The following is a 24,785-nucleotide window of genomic DNA, read 5'->3' as shown; positions in this document are numbered from 1 at the left end:
TTCAACACAAGAGTTCAACTATTATAGCTTGCCTTCTACCCCGAGTTTCTACCCCACAAGAGTAATTTTTTTTTCAACAAACGAAAATATTAATATATATATATATATATATATATATATATATATATATATATATATATATATATATTAACACTTAAAAGAACAATAATTAATTACAAAAAGGGGCAATTACCCTCTCATCCTTCCTAGCTACTTCTATTAGCCAAATTGCGAAATCATTTACCCATTCTACGTCATTAACTAGTTTTGTTGCAAAATGTGCTAACATATGACTTGCTACATTAACTGTTCTAGATACAAAAGAAATTATGCATTGGTCAAAACCTTGTGTTGATTCACCAATGTCTTCTAGGCTCCAAAATGGTTGCTAGATGTCCATCCTGCACATTGTTGTTACTAATTTGGTCAATGAGTGTTTTGCAGTTTGATAGGATTGCAATTTTCCTTTAACCTGCTTTTCTTGTCATTTGGAGTGCCATTCTAATGGTTAACATTTCTTCCATTAGAGCATCTCTTTTCTTCCTTTATACTAATCCCTTTGCTCTCACGATCTTTCCTGTCCAATGCCTTGCAATTATTCCTTTCCCTGCTCTGATCATCCTTGCATTTATAGCTGCATCCATATGGATTCTGATGATTCTCTCTTGTGATGGTACATTTCTCTGTTCCATCTGGTTTGGAGCTGCTCCTCCTTGTTTCTCCATTGTTTCCTGTCATGTCGCCTCTTCAAATTCAATCCATTCTTGTTGTGCCTTCATAACAATGTCTCTTGCTTCTCCTTTTTGCTATTCAAACACTAACTTGTTTCTTGCTTTCCATATCAACCATAAGATGTTTGTTGTCAGGTTGATTTGTTCCATGCCTTGTTCCTTCGTTCTTGTCTGAACTACAGCCTCCCACCATCGCCACATGTTAGTTTGGAGATCCCTTAGTCCTTCGCATCTTACTGGTGCTATCTTCCAGACCATTTGGGCAATTGGACATTGGAAGAACATGCGTTCCATTGTTTCTACTTCCTCTCCTTTTCTTGTCCTGTAACAACATGAACTACAATATAAATACAGCTGATATAAAGGCATGGTAACATAAACAACTGAGCAAACACCCACGAGAAAAAATTCTTGCCATTAATTCCATTTGACTAAGTAAATCACTTGCAAACTCAGGTACGGGAAAAGAACTTATTAGTTGTCAAGAAAAACAGTTTATGTTCCTGACAAACTCAGCCAAAAGGCTAAAAACTCTACCACATATTATTGTTGACAGTGATGATGGTGTGGATAAAACCAGGCTTCGGATCCTCTAACACAATAAGGGCAGCCCTCTACCAAGGGTGACTTTTCTGCTCCAAATTTCTTCAATGCTGGTCTTTTCAATCCTCCAATCTCCTTCTTCGGCTTACCCTTCCACTTCCATGTTGTCCAGCAGCGTTCCTCCGCCATGCTTTCCACTACAAATGGAACTTGTGATGCCCCGTTGACCTTCAGGAAACACCACATCAGCTTCTGAATTCTCACAAGTCATAACCATCTCTTTTCCAGTCTCTAAGTTGCTGGACGTGTCCAAAACTCTTGGTTCTTTTTTGTCACCACTGCAGTCGCTGATTTTGTCATTGTAATCACTATCTTGGCCGGATATATTAGCATAATTGCTTCCACTAAAACTAGCATTTGATCCATTTTCAAGGGGACACCTCTTGGTACTCAAGGTCACAAAGAAGAGCCTTACCAAGCCAATCTATACGTTTCTCTTGAGATTTTTCTTTTTCTTTTTTTTTTTTTGGTTTGCTCCCCCAAAAAGTTCAACCCATAAAACAATTGATGATTTTCATGGTCTTTTAATTTTATTGTATTTGCTTTTGAATGTAAGAATAAACATTGGTTGAATAGAGAGGGGTACGAACCCAAGTCCCGAAATACCAAACCCTTTAGTTCTCTCCTTCTACCCAAAAAAAAAAGGAAATAATTTTGATTGTTATGTCCGACTGACCAGTTTCTGAAGGCTTTTTGAATTAGTAATAGGGAAAGGGAAATTCCTTTTTTAAGTTTTAGTAAGCAATACTAAATAATTGCATAAATGCATCCAATAATCAGTTGAACCGATTAATTTTGCTTCCAGAAACTGAGAAATGCTTGAATAGATCCAGTAGTTAAGAGCATGCCACAATCTTCTGCAATTTCTACTCTCTGTAGAGTAATATTTCATCCAGAAAATAGGAATTTGTTCGTCAGACAAATCATTTGAATAGGCGAATTACGAGTCAAAAAGTCACACCTCATGTGTGTACAAAATAAAGAGGAAAAAATTATAAGAAATAAAAGATGCAAATTATTGGGAGCCATTGGAGGTTTTATTAGGCTTGTACGTGATTGTAATCTCTTTTTCTGCTTGGACAAGGTAGTACCATTTTGTAATTTGTTGTGAGGGTAAAGGAAAATAAATATTAACACCATACCATTCTTTCTCTCTTTATACATGTATATATATATATATATATATATATATATCAAAATAGAGATGTATGTTTTATCTATGACTATGGATTCTTGATCTTGAAAACATAGTATACAAATTGCTCTTCTACCATAAGGTCCATAATATACCATGTAACGAACAAAACCTTACAGAGAAATGTCTTAGAATATATTTGTATAGAATAAGGGAAGAGGGATTATAAGTAGGAGATTTGGATTCAAAACTTTCTACTTATATATATATATATGTAGAGAGAGAGAGAGGAAGGGGGGGGGGGGGGGAATTGTAAAATCCACTAGGAATGCTTTGGATGGAAAAGGCAAACTTTGCAAGAGAAATATTCTTATATAATATATATATGAAGTGTAACAACTAATATATGAAGTACCTGTTAGCAACAAGAATTGATTCCGGCGTACATGTAAGAATGAATATGTGCCCAATTTCCTGCGCAACAACTAACATATCAAGAGCGTAAAACTTTGAGTGATACGCAAATTCCATGGGCGAAAGCAAGATCAAAATAATCGATTAACGTTTTCTGTTCGAAAGACAGATTAACGATCTTGAAAAGAAATCATCTGAAATTTGGCATCCGAAATAGATGGGCTTGCACTCTAAACAAATGAAAATTCCACATTTCTGCGGCTTTCTCCTGTGCCAATGATATGTTCATCATGCTGTGAACAATACAAGGGTTTGAAAATCTGTTGTTCCTTCCTTTACCACAGTATTTGACGAAAGCAGATATTCATATTTGGTTGGTGACTTGGTGAGGGTAGAACGTAGAAATTACTTAGTCAGTCGCCTTAAAGTTCAAAGTCGAGTCCAAGTCTATGCATAGGACAACAGCGTTGATCAAAGCTATTGCTTTTCCCTTACGGAACAGCAGACGACGACCGTCACCATCACCATCAACAGCGTCGGAACAGAAGAAAGATCAGCAAATCTTTTTGACTTACTCGATGAAGATGAACAGAACGTGAGTTTTTAATACCCGGGATTTCAGCTCGGTTGGATTTATATTCAACAATGGCAAAAAGTTTCCAAGAGTAGTACCAGATCCACGACTTATCTAATTATTCGGTACACTATGAAAAGTTTAATGCTAATTTGCTTTTGAGGGCGCACCAGCTGACCGACAGGTACGTGTCTACTCGGGTGAATGTTTTGGCACGCGATCTATGACCAAAATTTTCAGTTTATTTGTCTTGCTTGTGAGGTTCATGAATAATAGTCCGTATAAAGCAGATAATTTATGATAGTAATTTTGTTGAAAAAGCAAATAGTGAAAATGATTAATTCTCTTTTATTGAGGCATTTGGTTTATGGTATCGTGAAGTCGTTCGCTCTATGATGTAATTTTTGTTAAAAAGGAAGTACTAAAAGTGATTGATTTTATTCTATTAAGCCAATTTAACGTGTGCCGTGTATTTCAAATCTCTTAACCTCTTCTTACTTTTTAAATCTCACTCCTCTTCTTGCTGAAAAAAAATTATTTGAAATTTTTTTTTTTAAAAAAAGAAGTGTCCTGCGTACTAAATTTCTGAGTCAAAGTGAAAGTGGATCTTTCAATATATAAGTTAAGGTTAAGGATGTTCGAAGAGCTTTCAATAGGTTAAGGCTAAGGATTTTGTAAGATCTTAAACCAAATGTATTAGTAACTTTTTGAGTGGAAGTGAAAGAGTCTTTCAATAAGGTTAGGGCTAAGAATTTTGTAAGATCGTGCATGACCAAGCAGCCTGGCAAACTCTAATGACGTGACGTGAGTTGCAGCAAGGACCGTTATTATAAGAGTTAAAGATGGAATATTTGTCACTCCAATTTGAGAAATTATTTAAGAAACAAGCAATATATGACTACTACATTAACTTCTTCTTTTTTTTTTTTTTACTTTTCTCTTTCTTCTCAATTAATAGGACAAAATGATAGAATTTCTTCATTCTAATTGATTAAAATTTTCGTCCCAGATAAATGAGCTGTTCACGAAGACAGTAGAAAGCATGTCATGCCTTGAATAAGGATGTATGGTAGAAAATTGTGCATGAGCAAGACAAATATTTATATCAAGTAAGGGCCATAAATAGTACTATGTCCTTTGAATGTTGAAAGAAACAGCATTAGACTTTAGAAAGCTAAGAAAATTCCCTGTCTGTGTGTCCCTACAATTATTCATGACTTTTGTGGTCCGCATATTATTTGTATTTAGTTCTGTCTAGAGATCTGCTTATTCCAATTGGAGCGCCTCACATTTGATAAAATTAAAATATGAAAACTGAAATTGGAATTCAATAAATTATTGAACTGTTAAATAGTAACTTTGATACATTTAACTCTATTTCGCATTAAGTGATAAGTGAATAGTTTATCGCTTAGTTTTTGAAACAAGTTTTATCTAAAAAAATTCAGTGCCACTTAACTAATTTAGATGTTCTATTTTTTGTTATCAAATGCATCTAAATATGTTAAAATCTTAATCCATTAAAATTAAGTATTGAATTGGATTATCAAATAGGGTATATCTCAATTTTAAGACATCCAGTGTAATTGAATTATCCCTCATGTTTCTTGGAAAAACTGTGTAAATTAATGCTGAAGCCATGTTTGATAGAAACTATTAGTTGAATGTATAATTCAAAAACATGGGTTGTAAGTAGGACTTCTTGATTCAAAACCTTCCACTTATAAAAAATAATAATAATAATAATAATTCAAAAACATACACAGTTTTTACATTTTCCTTTTCCTGAATTTGCATTGACTGGAATAATTAGTCCACATATTGTTGTGCTCAAAAGAAATTAAAAAAAGAAAAAGCCTATTTTATGCATGTCTGAAAGAGTCAATAGATATTTAAAGTGTTCGATGTTGCTGTTTCCATGCGACGTACCATCATTTCCAAGTTGCCGTCAACTGGGTCCGTCCCTAATTAATGGAGGCATATATGCTTGACTCCGTGATCTAGCTGGAGGACTTATGAGGGTAGAGCAGGTACGAATGATCTTTCTTGAGGACTCTTAGTAGAGGGAGTAGAGAGAGTATTCTATATATATATATATATCAGAGTGCTTGCAACAAGAATCCTCCAAGGCTCCAACACAGAAGGCAACTAAAAACATACTACCAGAAAGAAAATTACATGGAGAGAAAATATTCTTGAACTAGTACTTCAAAAATACTCAGGACAAAGACTCAAGAGTCAGGAGGGATCATGTCGATGTTGCTGTTTCCATGCACCTGACGGATCATCATTTCCAGTTGCAGTCAATTCAGTCCGTCCCTAATTAGTGAAGGCATATGTGCTTGACTCTATGATCTAGGTGGAAGACTCATGAGAGTATAGAGCAGGTATGAATGATCTTTCTGGCTGACTCTGAGTAGAGAGAGTGTTATATATATATCAGAGTGCTTCCAACAAGAATCCTCCACCAAACATACTAGAAAGACAGCAATATGAGGGTTCTGCAAGGCATGAGGGAGTTTTACGTGGAGAGAAATAAGCCTTATATTGTAATGATCTTCATACAATTTGTGTATGCGGGGATGTCTCTTTTATCCAAGGCAGCAGTAAATAAAGGAATGAACCCTTATATATTTGTTGTTTATCGGCAAGCATTTGCGACGGCTGCCTTAGCTCCTTTTGCTGTATTCATTGAGAGGTAATGTCAAAGGTTCTTTCCTCTTCAGTTCCTCTATGTAGGCATTGCAACTGGTGATTAGACCATAAAGTTTTTCCCTGAAAATAATCCGCGTTCCTCTTCTGAATCAGAAAAACGAATTCTGCTTCATTGACATATATCCTACTGGGCAAGATATTTTTGACTTCTTTGTGCGGGTATGTGGTTCCTTTAAATAACAGTAGTGTATTAGGGAACTTTACGGTTGTATTGCTTTAATGAAATCTTAGCTCTTTTCGTTCTTCAAGGGTTGTAATTTCCTAATGATGCTTCTGCATGCTAAATTCCAGGATCACCATGAGCTTGAATCTCTACTATTTTGCCCTGAACTATGTTTCTGCCACGTTTGCTACAGCCATCACAAACACAATTCCTGCCATTACTTTCATCCTTGCTGTTTGCTTAAGGTATGGCCAGTTCCATTCAAAAATCAAATGGTATTAATCTCATCAGCTTACTAACTGAATTGGTGATCATTCATTCTGATCATTTCAGGATTGAGAAAATCTCAATTCAGCAACGTCATGGGATAGCCAAGATCTTGGGGTCTGCAGTAGGCCTTTCCGGGGCTCTAGTGTTTACGTTTTATAAAGGACCACCTTTGTATTCATCTGTTCACAGCAGCATCTCCCACAACGATTCTAAGAGTTACTCAAAAGAAGACTGGATAAAGGGTTCTCTGCTCATGCTCTTAGCCAACTTTACATGGTCTGTATGGCTCATAATGCAGGTCTATCCAAAACATTTTCTCCATACCTTTTCTTCGAAGTCAGAAATGAGGCTATTGGGAGTTTCTAACAAGTAATTCATTTATTTGCCAGGGTGCAGTTATCAAGGAATATCCAGCTAAACTACGTCTCACAGCTCTCCAAATTTTTTTCAGTAGCATACTGTCAGCAGCATGGGCCGTCGGCCATGAGAGGAAAGCAGAAGCATGGAAACTAGGATGGAACGTTAATCTCCTCTCTGTACTCTATTGTGTATGTTTACTGAATCCATTTCGGCTTTGTTCGTCAACTTAACATTTGATGCAACTGCAACTTCAACTCTGGAATCAAAATCAGGGGGCCATTTTCTGCTTTGGAGTTAACTGTAATAAGAATAGCAAGTTCTAGGATTTAATCAGGCATAGCTGCTTAATTTTTAATGCTCTATTTTTGAGGGATTATGTTCAAATCTTCCCTTCACCCCGTCCAGCAAATCACCTTACCCCACTCTGCTATGATTTCTTGCACACACCCTTCACCATGAACTAAAACGTGCCAGGAATTTGTGACTTGTTGAACTTTAATTAATTCCAACATTGCAGGGAATAGTTGTCACAGCAGTTAGTTACTGGCTGCAAATCTGGGTAGTTCAGATCAAAGGCCCTGTATTTACAGCCATGTTCAGTCCACTTGCACTTCTAATAACAGCCATTTTCTCAGCTCTTATATTCAAGGAAACTCTACACTGGGGAAGGTTTGTCGTTCTACCATTTGATTACATAATATCACAGCTTCATTTTTTCTGTTCTTACTTTTATGTAAATGTCATTTCACTGTAGTGCCTGCGGTATTCTGTTGCTGGTCGTTGGTCTTTACAGCGTTTTATGGGGAAAACACAAAGAAGCAAGTCTAGAAGCAAGCGAGAAACACGAAGCAGCAGGTCTAGAAACAGGTCAGAAAGAGAAAGAAGAAGAAGAAGAAGACGAAGAAGCGAGAGAGGAAGAAGCGAAAGGGGAGAAGACACTAGAGTCCATTACATGTCAGTAACCATTCGTTTTGGAGCCAGCATACGCTTATTATGCTTTTTGTATCAAGAAGAACAGCCTCTTCAGTAGATCGATAAAGCATAATTTATATTCCAGAATTGATCAGGGAAAAATGAGAGGACTCATCCCCTTCTAAGATATGCATCTAGAAACCACTTTAAATCTCCCTTTGATGTGGGAAAACGGAAAGCCAGAAAACATGCAGCTAGGAGTATCATTTAAAAGTTAAAAGTTTGACCGTAGCTTGCTTTTTTTTTTTTTTTTTTTTTTTCTTTTGGTCCTTTCTTTTTTGGAATTTTCTTGGTGAAAGATGCTGGTGGTTGTCAGCAGTAGTAATAGCAATTATTCCAGGCACAAACTGCATCGTCTCAGATTTCCTGGTTTTAACCCTATACGTATAATACCATAGAGTTCCTTGGGCACCGGGGCTATGTAGCTGGTTACTTGTCTTCAGTATATTTTGCTACACAAGAACAGAGAGAGAATATATTAACACGTGAGGAAGAACAAGTCAAAGAGAACATAAATCTGGAACCCGTTGCATAATGCAAGCCAGCAAGAGTTCTTTGATTTGTTTGGTCTAACTGTAATCCTGCCTAAGCAAAATTCAGGCTTCTTCAGAGAAGTGCAACAAAAACTTTCCCGAAAATGCTAATAATGCAGCCAATAAGTCAACAGCAGCACATCCTCTGTATCAACAAAAATTTTGGAATTAACAAGATACTATAGTTATAGCTACCAAGGAAGGAAATCTCGCAACTACGCCTCAAAACGATGGAAGTTGGAACCATTTCAACAAATATAAAACTAACAAGTGAAGTCTTACAAAGTCTGTCAAGTCATTTCCAGAGAAGCCATTTTTATCTTGTTGGAAATGCAGTACTTATCACTTAAAAGTAGAAAATGCCAAACAACATGTAAAGATGTAGAAACTACATATAGTAGGAATTGAAGATTTCCACAGATGCTTATATGCTTGAGAAGAATTTTAAAGAGCGTAATGGTATCTTTTCCATCTACTATATATCCTTGTCTCCAGAAGATGATGATTTAAGATTGCCGCCAAACAGCTTTGCCACCTGTTTTGAAGGACAAAAAGGGGTGGAAAAAAAAGTGCAGTCCATATTCCTGGCGGGGCCTAAATGCTTAAATGTGACAAAAGGTTGTAGAACTCTCTACCTAGCTAGCCTGGCAAACAAGTTGTAGAGACCATCACATAATGCTGGCAGCCATCACATTTGCCAAGGTCAGGCATACTTTATAATGTATATCCTAGATCTCCAGTAGTAGTAAAGGAACAAAAAATGCAAAAGCAGATTCAACAGAAAAAGTGATGTCATAAATTGCCAACCAAAAACCATTCTAAATTTTCCTGGAACTTACAAGTTGAAGAGATTACCTGTCCTTAGTCCCAGCATCAGGAAATTATCAGATCTTGGAAAATGAGCAGATCAGGATGCTTCTATTGTTATGTCTGGAGACATGGAATACTTGTTCATTCGTTCTGCATGGAAAAGGATACCTGGCAGCGAGAAATACATGAGCAAAAGGTACTCTTGTGGAACAAATCAGGATGATGTTACATACTGAGTGTCTGTATTCTATGTGAGAAAAATGAATACCTGACAACTAATGCAAAAGAAATATTTGACGACCACAATTTCCAATAGAGAGACGAGACAACAGCCAATAATAAAATCAGACTTGCAAATGATTCATATCGAGTCAGTAATTGTGTTATGGTCACGAATGTATATGTTGTGATTCAGGCACTTGGTAATTGTTTGTTATACTCATCAATTTAATTAGGGCATTCATCAGCTTCAAGTTTAATCAGGGCACTACTACTAGACCTCCACAATAATTAAATTAGTTGTTTCATGATTTGCAACTCAAAAGTCAAATCCTAACCCGAAACTAAAATGGCACATACAACATTCTTGATCTCCATTCAATTCCCAAACAATAAGCCCCAAACAGCAAGAAAGGAAAAAGAACCCAAACAGCAAAAAGTACATCAAAGTGAAACCCAACTCTCTGCTTATGGCAGACCTGTACTTGAATCAAGATGTGAACAGGTGCCATTAACACATACAAAATTAAATAATGAAAATAAGAAGGATGAAATTGTGAGAGAACAGACAATTTGGAAGCAGTAGCAAAGGGAGGGAGGGAGGGAGTTTACCCTTTTTCAACTTCTTATCAATTGTTTGAAGATTTAGCTCAAAACCCATTTACCAGCCTTCAGACAATGCTGATTTCTTGGTAGTCAGTATAAGAGATCTGATCTAACTGAAGTTCTCACAAAGCCCATAGTCACCAACCGCATGCATAGAAATATATAATGCTAAATCTTGGGAATGAAAGCAATCCCCAATCGCATGATGCAATTGAAGAACTCAAGAACTTATTCCTCTGAACCAAAAGTGATTATATCAGGTCTTATGAAGAAGCTTTTTTGTGGTAAACCTCCTATAGAAAAGCAGCTTCTATTTGCCTCATCCTGACCAAGCCAATCAACTTCACACCCCTGGAAAGACTTACCTCAGTTTTCATTTTGAACAGATAAAACCAATCCGTCTTCTGTTTCTAAATCTAATTACAGTGACCCATGTTGGTCTCAAGATGGATTAGTCTACCAATTTTCCATGAATCTCACGCATTATTAACCCGGAATTATCAACGATCCTTTTACTCTCATAAACTAAAAAGCTACATAATTCATGCCTTGGTGCAGGCCTAAATGATCTTAACTCAAAAAGCGGATTTGAGATTGCTGAATTTGTGTACAATTCCCTTGCCGGATGAACGTGCTTCCACCAAAAATCAGATAAAGCTATCTTAAGAGCATCCCAGTATTCTGGATCTCGATACATCCGAAAGAGACTACTTCCTTTAACAGTCCATACATACATGTCCATCCAGTCTCGGTCCAGTATCTCCATTAAACCTTGAGCTTGTGGAATATAGTGGAGAGGGATCCGCTGCCATGGGAAAGCTTTAGTCATATCCCCATCATAAAAAGGGCATTTGACCTCCAGAACCCCTCTAGAGGGCAAACCATAAATAAGGCTCTCAACTAGCCCATCTGGAGAAGCTGCAAGCCAGTCATCTTCTTCATGGTTGGTTTTCCTATAAACTTGAAAATCAGGAAAGCATACAGTGTTCCCTGTTATTAGCTTATATCTTTCAAGAGCTTCCTCTTCCTTGATGTTACTCCAACATGTAGCCAAATTACCAGAAAATGGTTCTATTGCCCCAATCTTCTCCAACCATAGCTGGACTCTTCTTTTAGGCCAAAAACCAATAGCCCCACTAAAAGTACTTGCTGTCAATTTATGCTTCCTCAATTCTTGCCAATTCTTGAACCAGTGCTGAAGAGCACTGGATTGAAGAATAGGATATGCTTCATCAGGAAGTACTTTGGGAGAAAGGACGCCATTGGCGGTGCTATACTTTCTTTGGTGGCTGGAAAACTGGGAGACTATAATCTTTTTAATTTCACTGCTGCAACTGTGATACCTCAAATTCTGAAAAGAGGAAGTAGCAAAATAAAAGTCCTTGATGGCTCTAATACATGTCAAAATTACCATATGTATAATGCGGCCTGTTTGAGCAAAAGAGATTTTATTAATAAAAGGGCTGAAATAATATACTCTACACGAATGCAATTCACAACAGACATCTTGCTGGTTAATTTGCGCAACCCTATCCAGCCTTTCTTATGCAATCAATTTTACATGAGTGAGAAATAAATACCAAAACATCATAATTGCATAAACATGGAATAACTGCACATAACCTTAATATGACAAGACTCATGCAACATATATCTTTATATCTTATAAGAAGACGTTTGGAGGGTTCCTGTTCATTGCAATTTCATCTGCTCTCTTCAGGGCCATTTTTGTCCTTACAGCCTTTTGGTTGTTCTTTTTCTTGGAGCTAAGACGTTTGGAGGGTTAGTGTTCATTACAATTCGTTTGCTCTCTTCAGGGCTATTTTTGTCCTCCAAGCCTTTTGGCTGTTCTTTTTCTTGTAGCTATTAGAACTGGTTGTTGCTTCTTGCAAGGCTTAGCCGAATGTTAGTGGAACAATGACTGTTTTGCAGCATTTACAAGAAGCATTAATGAGATGTGATGTTTATATCTATCAGCCAGCTCATTTTCTCTTGTTTAATTACATTTTTGTCCCTCAAAATATTCATTGAATGGACTATATATTTTCAACTCATGTCTAACAGTGTCATTTTACAATAGCTTTTACTTTTGGTGTTGGAAATTGGAAAATTGCTTCATGTATTCATGTTCCGTAGCTATTTGTATAAGCCCACAACTTTTTGCTTTATCCTACTACCTTCTGCTTCGTTTATGCTTCCTTTATTCATGCTATAAACTGTAAACCATGGCTTCAACTGATGCACTTGCACATTCAACGAATAAGAACATTGTTCGCAACCGAAGATTAAGAGAAAAATATGCTTCCTTATCAGTGGAAGAAAAAGAAGCTCGTAGAGCTAAACAAAGAGAAGCTTATCAAAAGAGGAGAGGAAGGAAAGCTGCTGCATCCACGTCTTCTATGAATCAACAGCAAACTGATGGTATCTAATTCAGTTTTGCCTTTATATTGTGTTTTTGTATGTAGCAGAAAGCAGTAATGCATCGTCTGAAATAAAAGAACAATAACGTAGTGAATAAAGGTGCTTCTCATGCATGCAATACTTAAGAATTTTCTTATGAGAAACCTGCTCACGAGAAAAACATAGATCGAGTAACCGATAACAAATTGCTCCCCAACAAAAAATATATTATAAGAACTAACCATCAGTAAGACAAACTACAATCACACTACTAATCTGGATTGTAGCATACAAAAAATATAATACTAACTGAGCAGTACTTGAAATGTTAATACAGCTAGCAGAGGTGTTGAAATTTAAAACTGTTCCTGCTTCACTTTTCTATATGATTTCATGCTTTAATTAATTAATGGCATTTAATGTTGACATTCTTGTCAAGTTAACAACTAAGCTGATGTTTTTCCCAAAAAAAAAAAAAACCAAGCTGACGTAAAATAGTAAACGTGCATAATGCATATAAATATATATCAGCATACGCATTTGTTTTTCCCACTAAGATTCCATATTATCCGGCCCGTCAATGCCATGCACCTCTTTTTCAATCACTGACTTATGCTTCTAAATTACTTTCTTCATAAATAAAGAGGAAAAAAATCTTCTATAAGCAATGTGAATTATGAAAATCTTGTATATCAGGTATAGAACTTCCAGTTGGGTGTGACGTACAGCAAAACAATGAGCACAATAACCAACAGAGTATTGCTGTTAAACAACTTCTGCAACAGAATAGAAACAAAGAGACTAATCTGCAACAATCTATTGCTGTCAAAAGTAATTCTCTGTGCAAAACCAATGGTAAATCAAAAGGCAAGCTGAAAAAGCATGATTCTGTATTTTCGACATTTGAACAAGGTTTGCCTACACAAATTAATTCTGTCTTCTATGTTTACACAAGTAATTCTGTATTCTATGTTTACCTTAATTCTGTATTTTTTTTTGCTCTTCTAGGTTCTTCATCAAAAAATTCGTCCAACTATAAATGCGGAAGAATCAATAAACTAAATGTGTCAGGTATTTCTTGTTATAATCATATTTATCACTCTATGTTTCATATAACAATTTCTTTGTTTTTATCTGGTAGGTGATCCTCCTATATGCGATAGCTGCTCTAATTTCTTGCATGAAACAGTTGATAATCTTGCAGGTTTAACCCCTTAATACTATTTTTACAAATATTTGCTCAGTGTTGGTTGGTCACTGAATTTGATTTATGTTCTTACACTTTTTTATTTACCTAATCAGGTATATCAATGACAGTACAGCCTCAGCCAGTGGAAACCAATGTCTCTAATGTCATAAAAAATCATCCAAAAGGTATGTATAACTAAAATGTATCTGAAAATGTTGCAAAACTTATATGTCCTTATCAGCAAAAAACAGAGATTAGTGTTCATACATTTCATCTGCCCTTATTACTGATTCTTGTAGTCATATGTTCAGAAAATTCATTATATATTAACATTACTCATTCTTGTAATTGTATGTTCAGAAAATTGATTACTAAGTCTTTATCGTTTTTGCAGTGAAAATGTATATAAAGATGAGAACTTTGATGAGACTCAGAGGCAACTACCTACATTGCTGCCCTCAAAGATTCAAAGATGCTTTTTGTTGGAAGTTTTTGTTTTAAAGCCCACTTCTACAGACTGCTCATCTCCTTCATTAATATTTTAGCATTCATTTTATCAGGTTATATAAAATGCATTTGAAGAATAGGAAGCATAAGTTCCTTTTGCTTTCATATGTGTTCATTATTTATAACAAATCTCTATCTCCCCTCTCAGGTCTTTTGTTATTTGAATAAACTAAATCACTCATTGTTGTGATTCCTTGCAGTTGACCTTCTATTCAATGTATCAGAAGATTCAGATTATGTCCGGACTATTCTAGGTAGCATGTTATTGTTGAATTCTGCCTTCTAAATTTGTTAAGTATTTCTATGTATTGCATCTATAAGAAAATAAATCATGGTTAGATAAATACTGATTTTGCACTATAAAGTAGCACTGGTATTACATAACTTAACTATGCATTTCTTTTTAACCATGCCATGCACGTCTTACTTTATTTTCTATTATATACTTTTGTCTCAGCTAAAGCTATAGACAAACGTCCTGACCTCAAAACTAAGGCTGCTGAGTCAATAAAGTAGCAAAGATAGATGCAAGATCAAGTCATTATTGAAAGGATGCTTGATAAGTACGTAAATTTCTGAAACATTACATTATACTATACATTTCAAATTTTTCTCATTATCTCATTTTTTGACCTCCCTGTAGAATAAGCATAAAATACCAAAGATTTAATAAGCTTCAGCAAGCACTTACAAGAAGTGACAACATTCAAGTAACCATATACTATTGTAATCATGTCTCTCACAATTTTGCCAGCTCTAGAGAATATCAACGTGATGTGATTATATCTACTATCCAATTCATTCTTATAAACCTTATTCCTAATTCTAGAAAATGCTGGTCCAAGTGTATCAGATGTCAAAACTTCAGAAATTCTAACCTCAACTACTTTAATGCATAGGTCAGCTAATTATTTAAGCATATGTCAGCTTCTCATGTTTTTGGATAGACCACAAGACATTGCTGCTGTATTTGAGAAACTCTTAAGAGCAAAAAGTAAGAATGATGGTTTATTGGGATTTCAAATAGCATTTGACCTTGTAGAGAATGAACACCAAGCTTATCTTTTGAAAATGAGGGACTAACTTTCCAGTCCCAAGAAAGATATTCAGATAACAGAGGGTAATCAAAATTCTGAAGGAAACTATTTATGCTACAAAGTTATCAAAAATAAAAGGGATGCTGTCTCGAAGACTTCCATACAGTTGACATTGCAATTCTTATATAGTTATAATAAGTAAGACATTTTTCCTATTTCTTTTCTTTTCTTCCCAAGATGCTTTCCCAGTTTACTAGATTTCTTTGAAACATTTGACTAATTGTTAGCTTTTTGCATATTAGATTGCATTTCATAATTCTCAACACAATAAAGCAATCTGTTAAGATCAGAAATAATATTTTAGTTAGCACAAGATAAGATGTGCATAATAGTTTAAAAACATGGTTAGTTAGTTCAAAATAAGATCTGAGTACGATCACTCAATCACATTTAGTAAATCAAATTTGATTACAATGAAAAACATATCAAAGACAAATAGCAAATAGCAAGCATTCTCAATTTCAAATTTTGTATGCTCAGTAACTTTTTCACATGAACAAAGTTCAGTTTTCAGAATTAAATCAGAGGCTGTTTCTCCAAATCCCACATTAACTACTTTACATTCCATATTTACGAGGGGAAAATTTTTTTATTCAAGGGGAAATTCCAAAACTTACAAGGAGGAAAAGGAATTGAGAGTCAAGTTAGTTTTCAAAACATTTGTAAAATATGGTGCTTTGTTTAAAAGTTAAAGTTTGATATCAAGTTTTTGATATCATAGCACAATCATAGGAACGGATATCAAGTTTTTGATGCTCATATATTTCATTGTATGATAAACAACTATGACAATATGGTGCGTTACTGAGAATACTGATTCTATGATGGAGAGGACTCAAAACATCTTGTAGTCATTGAAAAATATTAAGTTGTTTAGTGATGCATTTTGTGTCAGTTGATGTTTCTTAGCATATAAAGTTTTTTTTGCATTCGACAATGTTGCACAAACATACACTTTTTAAGTACAAATTTTAAGTACACACCACATCCATCCATACATATAATTTTAAGTACAAATTATACTATAATATGCACTAAAATATATAATATAATACCTACCATAATATGTATGATTAGGACTATCAATAGGTCTAACTGGCATGAGTTCGGCCTATTCAACTTGAGAAAAGTATGATTGAATCAGTAAGACTCGATTTAAACATGAGTAGAGCCTGGGTGTCATTTGGCTTGATCCAGTTAGAATCTGATCCATTAAAGGTTACATTAAAAGTGTATGTTTTGTATGTAATAATGTGTATATTGTGTTTAATAGTGAGTTTGGGCCAATTGTGAAATAGGCCTGAAATGGACCAGTTCAAACATGCTACTGTGCACCTACTTTCCTCATTGTTTTATATGCTGCATAATGATAAAAGTAGTTATCTCTATCTAACATTTTGTATTTGTTTAAACTGTCACAACTAGCTCACCAGAGCTACAAATTGGACTAAGTTTAGCACAACAGCACTACAACTTATTGACAGCGGCCATCTACAACAACGAAAATCACTAATGGCTCCTTGTCACAGAATGAGGCTGGTGGTGGTGGCAGCCCATATTCAGAAACATAAACATTGGTATTTGTCTTATTGCATTATGTAAAGAAGTACTTATTTTTATGTTTCCACTTTTCTACTTTTTTTTTAAAAATCATCTCCTACAGGTTATTCAGCATAGTACCTACCTTAGTCTTGGTTTACATTTTGCTGCATCAGAATTAAGCAACGATGTTAGGCAAACAGCAGTTTTGGCATTTAGTTTGTTTCTCTTACGTTCAGGCTTAGCACGCACTTATGGTTTATGTTCTGGACTATAAAAATTTGACACCAAACCTTTACTTCTCCAAACAAGTTTTCATATTATGTCTTTGCTCTTAACTTTTTCTAGCCTTCTACAAGAATCAATGAATATGCACAGATTCAATAATTCATCTAATTGAGTTGCTAACCTTAAAATACACATGTTATTGCTGAAGCCTTTAACATCAGATGTAATTGATTTTATTCATGAAGAAGCTTTTATAACAATGACCTGAGTGATTCCACTGTTAATGCATTCAGGTAATTGGAAAAAATTATTCTGGTTAAGCATGAGGATGCTATGAACGAGATGCATAAATTGCTTTGAAAGACAAAACATAACAAAGTAACTGCAGTTGTTGTTCTTACTATTTTTAGCCAATCTTGGTACTGGAATCTGCTCATATACTTCCTTAGCTTATGCTCTAGCACTTCAGCTATCATGAGAAACAAAAAGACAAAGCAGAGTTATATTCCATCATTTTTTATCTACTTCTGTAATCAAGAATGAAAAAAACACACCATTTTCATTTGACATTCAGTCACAATAGATCTATCATACGTTCAAAGTTTTTCAATTATTACAGGCATTACTCACAGATTATTATGTGATTGGCAGATCCACGGTAGTGCCTAATTTTTATTTTAAACGTTTTTATCATGGCACAAACGTTATAAAGCTCACCATTAGTTTGCAAGTAATGTATTTTCCCTGTAATTAACTATTACCTTTGCTCTTCAGCTCCACTCACCCCAAAAAAAAAACCTATTATCTTTGGTTCAAGATTCCCAGTTGAGAGTTGTAACTCACTGTTGTGAATTATTACCCCATGTTGTCTGTGGATCTATCAGCCATGTTCTTTTTCTCTCACCTTTCTCACACTCCCCTCTTCTCATTTCTCCCTTGCCCGGTCTCCCCTGCACACACTACACACAGCGGACACCAGACATAGATGTGTGCAAAAAACGAACAGACATGGCTGTCGTGAACCAGAGTGGGATGGCTCCAATATTCACGTTCATGAGAAGTGACAATATGGGTTAAGCGTCATTTGGGTTCGCCTCAGTTCAGCCAAAAAGATTAGAAAGATGGTCTGGTCACGGCTCAAATATGGCTTCATCTATTTCCAATCAGATTTCAATTTTCCCTATTTTCAAACCCTATTCCTTAGAAATCATCCATAAGATAACAAAATTGACCCCTCGGCCAAAGTATCGACCAAGAAATGAAAGGGATGAATTTCCCACCCCTCGGCTACCCGCCGCACAAAAAACACAGAATTTGAACAGAAAAAATTAATCAAATTAAATCATACTGAAAATATTACCACTGCCAAGATGCAATAAGCTGAGAGGGCGACAAGAATTCTGGAAACACGAACAGAAGGGTACAGCGAAGCGAGAAGGAAGCCCTGCAGCTGCCGCAGACCTAAATCAGGACAGCGAAGGTTTAATCGACGACGCCATGGATAATATCCTCACCATTGTCACTCTATTTCTCTGTTCCCCGCTCGCTCTCTCGTACATATGACCGAATTTCTATATATGCAGAGCAAAGAAGCTCTGAACTCTGAAGTGAAGCGTAGTGAAACCAAGATATTAGATGCGCAAATTATTTGCAAACTGAGGACCCACGACTAGGGATGGCAACGGGGCGGGGTTGGGGCGGGGGACCCCTCCCCCATCCCCCGCCCCGTTGCCTATTAGTTCCCCCCGTCCCCCGCCCCGTCCCCCGCCTCCTGCTCCCCCCGCCCCGCCCCCGCCCCACTTCCCCCGCGGGGGCACCCGCGGGGTTAATAAAATTTTATTATATAATTTTATTATAATTAAATTTTAATAAATAATCAAGTACTAAAATATCAACACATCACCAAATTATTATTCATTGTAATTTTGCAATTGAAACTCATAAAAACAATCAAACAGAAGTTGTTTGAATACAATCCAATATGATGAAATAAATATAACTAAAATAGTCAAGTTTTCACTTTTAGTACAAATGCAATCACTAATTCATTATTGTGTTTGTGGTTTTTTTTGAGAAAAAAGTGTTATTCTATTAAGTGTAATTAGAAATTTAGTATAAATATATTAGTAAATTTAGTATAACTAATTAATAAATTCTATTAGTAGACATGTAGAATTATTCATATAATTGATAATATCAATTATATTACATAAACTAATATACATTATATAATACATCTAACTAATAATATCATTATCATAAGTTTATAACTAATTAACTTACATGTTATATATAATTATATATATACTTTTTTTTGTTTTGCGGGGGGCGGGGCGGGGGATGGGGCGGGGGTATACTCCCCCGCCCCCCGCCCCGTTTCTAAGCGGGGGGAAAAAATTCCCCCCCGCCCCCGCCCCACCCCCCGCCCCATCCCCCGCCCCGAGAGCCCCCCGCGGGGCGGTTGCCCGCGGGCACCCGCCCCCATTGCCATCCCTACCCACGACCCTGAGTTGCCCGCTTTTGAGATTTATCTGGAATTAAGAATTAGTAATTTAATTCTGATTTCTTCTGTTGAAAGAAAAAGAAAGTATAAAGGAGTTTCTGAGTGTCATGGGGGTTAGTACACCTTTAGTAGCAGTGACTTTTCTGATCTTTCCAAAAAAATCCCACTTCGATCATTTGGGAGGGGGGGTTGGAGTTAGATTATTAGTTCCTTGGGTGGCTTCAAGAGTTGCGACTTTTGAGGTTTACTTGAAATTAAGGGTTAGTGATTTAATTCTGATTTCTTCTGTCGAAAGAGGACCTACAACCCAAGACCAAAAAGCATGTGTTTTGTGATTATTTCAACTCCATACCTTCTGAATTTACAATTTACCTTTTCAGATAAATAAAAGAAATAAAAGAAAACAAAAAAATTACATCTTCACAATATTTCCTAACTCTAATATCATTTTATATACTTGTTAAACCTCTCTGCTCCTATTTGTCTTGTATCAGTAAATAAGCATCTTATCTATCAACACTTAACTCCTCTTATTAACTAATATCTATTGCTTTTGCATGGCAGAGAGCTTACTAACAGGTCTAAAGCTCCCACGCCTTGCGTGGGAAGCAACCCCTAGTAACTAGAATGTGTATAAGCATTTAGAGAGGAAGCTACAAAAGTATTCTCTTATTGAACATCGAAAATTTATCGAAACAGGAAGAAAATCGATTCTGTTCTTTAAGCAGAGAGCGTAAAAATAAAAAGTGAAGACAGAATAAACACCATTTATGAGTGACTATTCATATTTAAGCAGCGCAGTAATCTAAGCTCAACAATCAATTACTGTGTGTATCAAGAGAATAAGAAATGACGTTGTTCCACTAAATCTTTAACATATCTAGTCTATGCGGGAATGGAGAGCTTTTCAATTGAGTTCTGATTGCTGATGTGGCGAGCTTCCATTGGCCGATTGGTGGTCGTCTGCTTCGTGTGAATTCGCTCGCGTGAATTGGTCGTCCAGCCGATTGTTTCTTTTCTTTGTTTTGCTTGGACGTCTGGCTTGGAAGTCTGCAACTAAATTCTGGTCCCACATGGCTTTGGTTGGCTTTGCTTTGTTTCTTTTGGTTTTTTTGGCCCCCAACTCATTACTCGGGGACTATTTGGAAAGTAATGCAAGAGTTGCTGCTGCTTATGTCATCTGTTGTCCTGCTGCTTCCATTAGAAATCGACAGCTCACCTATCTACTCTTATCAATCGAGTGGCTCGAGGAGTCCTATGAGGCTATGACCACTTCCTTTCTTTTTTCTTCTCTGATCAGAACTGCTCCTCTTCCATTCTCCACCGATAATTCTCTCAAAACTCTTATCGTTAGAACCAAGAAGAGGTGAATAAAGTAAAATGATGAAGAGAAAGCTCAATTATGCACTTCCATAGATGCTATCATGGTATTTTTTTCAAATGTTTATTTTTCAGTTTATTATTGTGGGTTTTTTTCCCCTTGTTCAGCTCTTTATTTTCTTGTCATCATCAGCAATAATTTGTCCTTTGTATATCTCTTTTCCCGCAAAACCAATAACCAAACATTCGGATTTTACAATTGTACAAAACTTTGTGCCTAAAATATTGACTATATTTTTCTTATACTGTTCTTTGTTAGTTTTCCTTTTCGAGTGTTACACCCTTGGTGTTTTTATCTATTTGATTTAATTTTGTTCATTTTTTTGGATTATTCTGCCTTGGATTCCAGAGTTGAGAGTTACAACGAAATGTAAAGGTATGGATTCTTTGGTTCTTTTTCAAATGTTAATGTCTATATTTCTTTCCGAGTCCTTTTAAGTTTTTATGTTAAGTTGATGATATTTTTCCCCCCTTATTCGCAGTTACTATGGATCCTTATTTTGGGTTGCTTCTAACGGTTCTTTGATTTTTTTTTTTTGGATGTTTGATGCATGAACTTGCTTTGCAGGAGATTCTATTATATTGGTTGTGTTGTTTCTTCTAAGGTATCTTCTTATCCTTTTGGTTTCAAAATGCTATACTCCATGAGGTTACAGTCCTTATATTTAGAATGCTTGCAGTTTTCTGTCTATCTCTATTGATAGAAATTATTTTTCACCCGTTGAAATGTTTAAATTTGGTGGATAGAGTAGCTGAGGTTTTGGTTAATTATTCGATTAATTGCATTAATTTCAGTGCTCAGTCTAGAGAAATTTTTAATAAATTGGTGATATTGATAATAGGTGGATATATTGAGTGGTAGTAGTGCTGATGTGTTAGTCTAGAGAAATTTTTAATATAATTGCATTATTTTCGGTGCTTAGTCTAGAGAATTTTTTAATAAATTGGTGATATTGATAGTAGGTGGATATAATGAGTGATAGTAGTACTGATGTGTTATGTTTATTGTGGTAATTCACTGATAAGCATTCAGTTAATTGAGTTTTTCTTCAAGGAAGGTAGGAGAGAGCGAAGAATGTTAATTTGGGAGGGATGGAAGAAATTTTTTTTTAAACAAGAGCAAAATGTCTTATGCAATAAAAAATGTTTATGTTTAATTATTCTTAAAACTATATCTATGTATCATTTCTGTTTCTTTCATAAGGAAAAAATAGAACAAGTGTTTCATTCTATTTATGTCAAAGAACACCAATTGAAGAACATGAACGTTACATAATGGTCCTTAATTTAAATGGTTTTAGTTTTTCTAGGTAAAAAGACGTTTGCCCAAGAATAAGACTTCTTAGCTACTAGATTCTGAGCACATTTTAGAATTGGGGAAGTGAATTGTCATTTTGTTTAAAAACTTTAAATAACCTTTTATATTTCTGTATCTGTATAAGAAATGGTTTTGTTTTTGTTTTCAAGTTGTGTTTTTGCTCGACTAACCTATTTAATATTATTCCTTTTTAGGTTAATTGAAGTGGATCGTGATGAAGCTTGAAGCATTGGTGATGGTAATTCTGCTAGAAGCTTTAAGATTTATTTACGCCACTCAAAATGGGTTCGAATTGAACAGCAAGAGGTAACATGTTTAGATTTGATTGTTTAATCTAAGATATATAATTTTGTCAACATGCACAGTGAAAGCAGATTTTTCCTTTCTTTCAAATTTTTTTGATCTTTCATAAATAGCTAAATGTGAAAAATCTTCTTCATGTAGTTCATTTTTTCTTTTCTTTCACATTTTCTGAATTCGTTGTCTCACTATTTGCCAGTCAATTTCTTGATATTCAAGGCATACATGGCATAGAAGATTATTAACCATGTGGCTGAAATTGTTGGAGACAAATAAAATGCCTAAATGGCAATGTGTTTGGATAGAGTATGCAATCATAGTGGTTTGTTTTAATAAGTTCTCATTTGATGGGATTATCATGGATGTAGGATAATGCTTGACTGCCATCAGCAAATTCTGATAATAATTTTGCTTTGATGAAAATCTAAATTCTTTTCCCTTTCCCTTTTTTTCTGGTTTTGTCAGCTGTTTTTTTTAATGAATTTTAACTGTTCCTTTTTCCCTTGGGATTTTTTTTTTCTGGTTCTCCGTAATTGCTTTCTACATTTATTTCATATATGTTTTAACTTTTCAATTCCCCAGACTAGAAACTTGCACAATGTTCTCTGGAAGTTCTTTTTCTTCTTGTATCTGACTTGATCAGAACTAAGGATTACAGGCGAAGTTTAGTCTCTTAGTTTCATTGGAGTATTGTTGATTGCATGTTGATATTGGAGTATTTTGTGGCGAAAACCTTCTGGCAGAAGAAGTTATTTGAGAATTTGAGGTGTCCAAAAAGCACTACGAAACAAGAGTATAGTTAGCTGTTCAAAGTATAGGTACTAGAGTACTTTTGGATCAATGTAACTTTTATTGTATATCTTGTTTTCCTCCAAACATGATTGAAATTTACATTACTAATGTACTTTTGGATCAATATAACTTTAGTTCTATGTCTTATTTCCTTTGGACAAGATTGAAATTTACATTCACAGAGCCAATTTCAATGTGACTTTTCTGTTAATTATTTTGTTATTTATCTTTCATTATACACTACTGGGCATCATGGAGCAGACTCTACAATTAAACACCGCGCATAGCGCGGTGATCCTCTCCTAGTACATATATAAAGCGAGAATCCGCTTGTGAACAGTGAAAAATGGGCCGGTTATGCCGTTATTTTTGTGACTTTGAGGGGTATTTTGGTCTTTTGCTGATGGGTGGCGTGGTTTTGTTGGAAATTCGCTCCTGTTCGCATGGGCAAATGGTCTGGTTACTCTGTAATTTTCATGAACTCTGGGGGTGTTTGTTGGTTGCATGATTTTTGGGTGGCTTGAGGTAACGTGGGTGCAGATAGCCTCGTTGAATCGGTGGACGCTTTTTGCTTTACCTTCCGTCTCTCTTCCTTGCTCTCAATTTCAATCATTGCTCTCTTCTCATTACCACTTTCTCTCCTGCTCCTGTCCGCGTAGGCCTCTTGGATGGGAACATTTTGGCGGTCAGCAATTTACTCTTATTCTGTTCTTGGGTCTGTTCAATCTGTTTTTGGCAACAGGATAAACTTTCTTTTAAAAAAATGCAATTTAAGAAAATGGATTATAGTTTTTGAACTTTTACAATAGGTCCAATTTTTTTTCTTTTGAGCATGAAAAAATGATTCAATAAATACAAATTATCAAAACCAAAATCATCAAAATCTCCAAAAAAAAAAAAAGATATAGACAGCCTAAAAAAGGGAAGAAAGAGAGAAAAATAAGAAAATATGTATATTCACCTTGCAAGTTAAACTTGTTCAATATTGAGAGTCCCATGCTCATTTTCAATGGATGATGTCCTGTTCAAAGAAACCATTGTTGCTCCCTCCATTCTTGAACACTTTTAATCTATCAATCAAACAATCATCTAAATTGCAACAAAAAGAATAGGATCCAATATGAAACCCTGATTAGGAGACATGGTAGTATATATAAACCGAGGTCATGGTGGGATAGAGTTGAATAAAAATTATGTGTCATGAATATAGACCTATTAATGTAAAACAAAAAAGCCACTGAATATATAAAAAATATTAATTCAATTTTACATTGGTTTGAAAATATTTTTAAATATGTTTGAATGCTCATTCAAGTCTAACAAACAAAAGAAAATGACAAACCCATTTTATAATTGTCTTTCTTTATTTCTTTCTTCCAAAGGATTGTTAAGTGTGAAGTACTAGCAAATAGAAAGTGTCAAAAAAA

The 24,785-nt window shown here is 35.4% G+C and overlaps 2 protein-coding genes and 3 long non-coding RNA genes across 5 annotated transcripts; 3 read left to right on the top strand and 2 right to left on the bottom strand.

The window, feature by feature from the left end:
- Positions 1-278: 278 nt before the first annotated feature.
- LOC140014498 (uncharacterized) lies at positions 279-3,236 on the bottom strand. Its single transcript, XR_011821262.1, has 2 exons — positions 1,269-3,236; positions 279-1,053 (listed from the first exon to the last, which is right to left on the bottom strand). It is a non-coding gene; the product is annotated as an uncharacterized lncRNA (long non-coding RNA).
- Positions 3,237-5,531: 2,295 nt separating this feature from the next.
- On the top strand, positions 5,532-8,168 carry LOC113709670 (WAT1-related protein At1g43650). Its single transcript, XM_027232492.2, has 7 exons — positions 5,532-6,155; positions 6,266-6,331; positions 6,464-6,580; positions 6,669-6,903; positions 6,995-7,153; positions 7,483-7,634; positions 7,720-8,168. Exons 1-7 carry the CDS (start codon positions 5,950-5,952, stop codon positions 7,925-7,927), a joined length of 1,143 nt encoding a protein of 380 aa, XP_027088293.1. The 5' UTR covers positions 5,532-5,949; the 3' UTR covers positions 7,928-8,168.
- Positions 8,169-8,384: 216 nt separating this feature from the next.
- On the bottom strand, positions 8,385-19,556 carry LOC140004422 (uncharacterized). Its single transcript, XM_072065814.1, has 5 exons — positions 19,541-19,556; positions 18,426-18,574; positions 10,112-11,456; positions 9,326-9,448; positions 8,385-8,615 (listed from the first exon to the last, which is right to left on the bottom strand). Exons 1-3 carry the CDS (start codon positions 19,554-19,556, stop codon positions 10,557-10,559), a joined length of 1,065 nt encoding a protein of 354 aa, XP_071921915.1. The 3' UTR covers positions 8,385-8,615; positions 9,326-9,448; positions 10,112-10,556.
- Positions 13,503-13,872, top strand: LOC140014502 (uncharacterized). The gene is made up of 3 exons (XR_011821269.1): positions 13,503-13,576; positions 13,647-13,709; positions 13,808-13,872. It is a non-coding gene; the product is annotated as an uncharacterized lncRNA (long non-coding RNA).
- Positions 19,557-20,771: 1,215 nt separating the features above from the next.
- On the top strand, positions 20,772-23,505 carry LOC113709272 (uncharacterized). Its single transcript, XR_003452636.2, has 4 exons — positions 20,772-20,995; positions 21,298-21,324; positions 21,517-21,553; positions 22,461-23,505. It is a non-coding gene; the product is annotated as an uncharacterized lncRNA (long non-coding RNA).
- Positions 23,506-24,785: the final 1,280 nt, after the last annotated feature.

Source organism: Coffea arabica, chromosome 9e (assembly GCF_036785885.1).
Source record: "Coffea arabica cultivar ET-39 chromosome 9e, Coffea Arabica ET-39 HiFi, whole genome shotgun sequence".
Lineage (NCBI taxonomy): Eukaryota > Viridiplantae > Streptophyta > Magnoliopsida > Gentianales > Rubiaceae > Coffea > Coffea arabica.
This window is presented reverse-complemented; position numbering and strand designations above follow the sequence as displayed.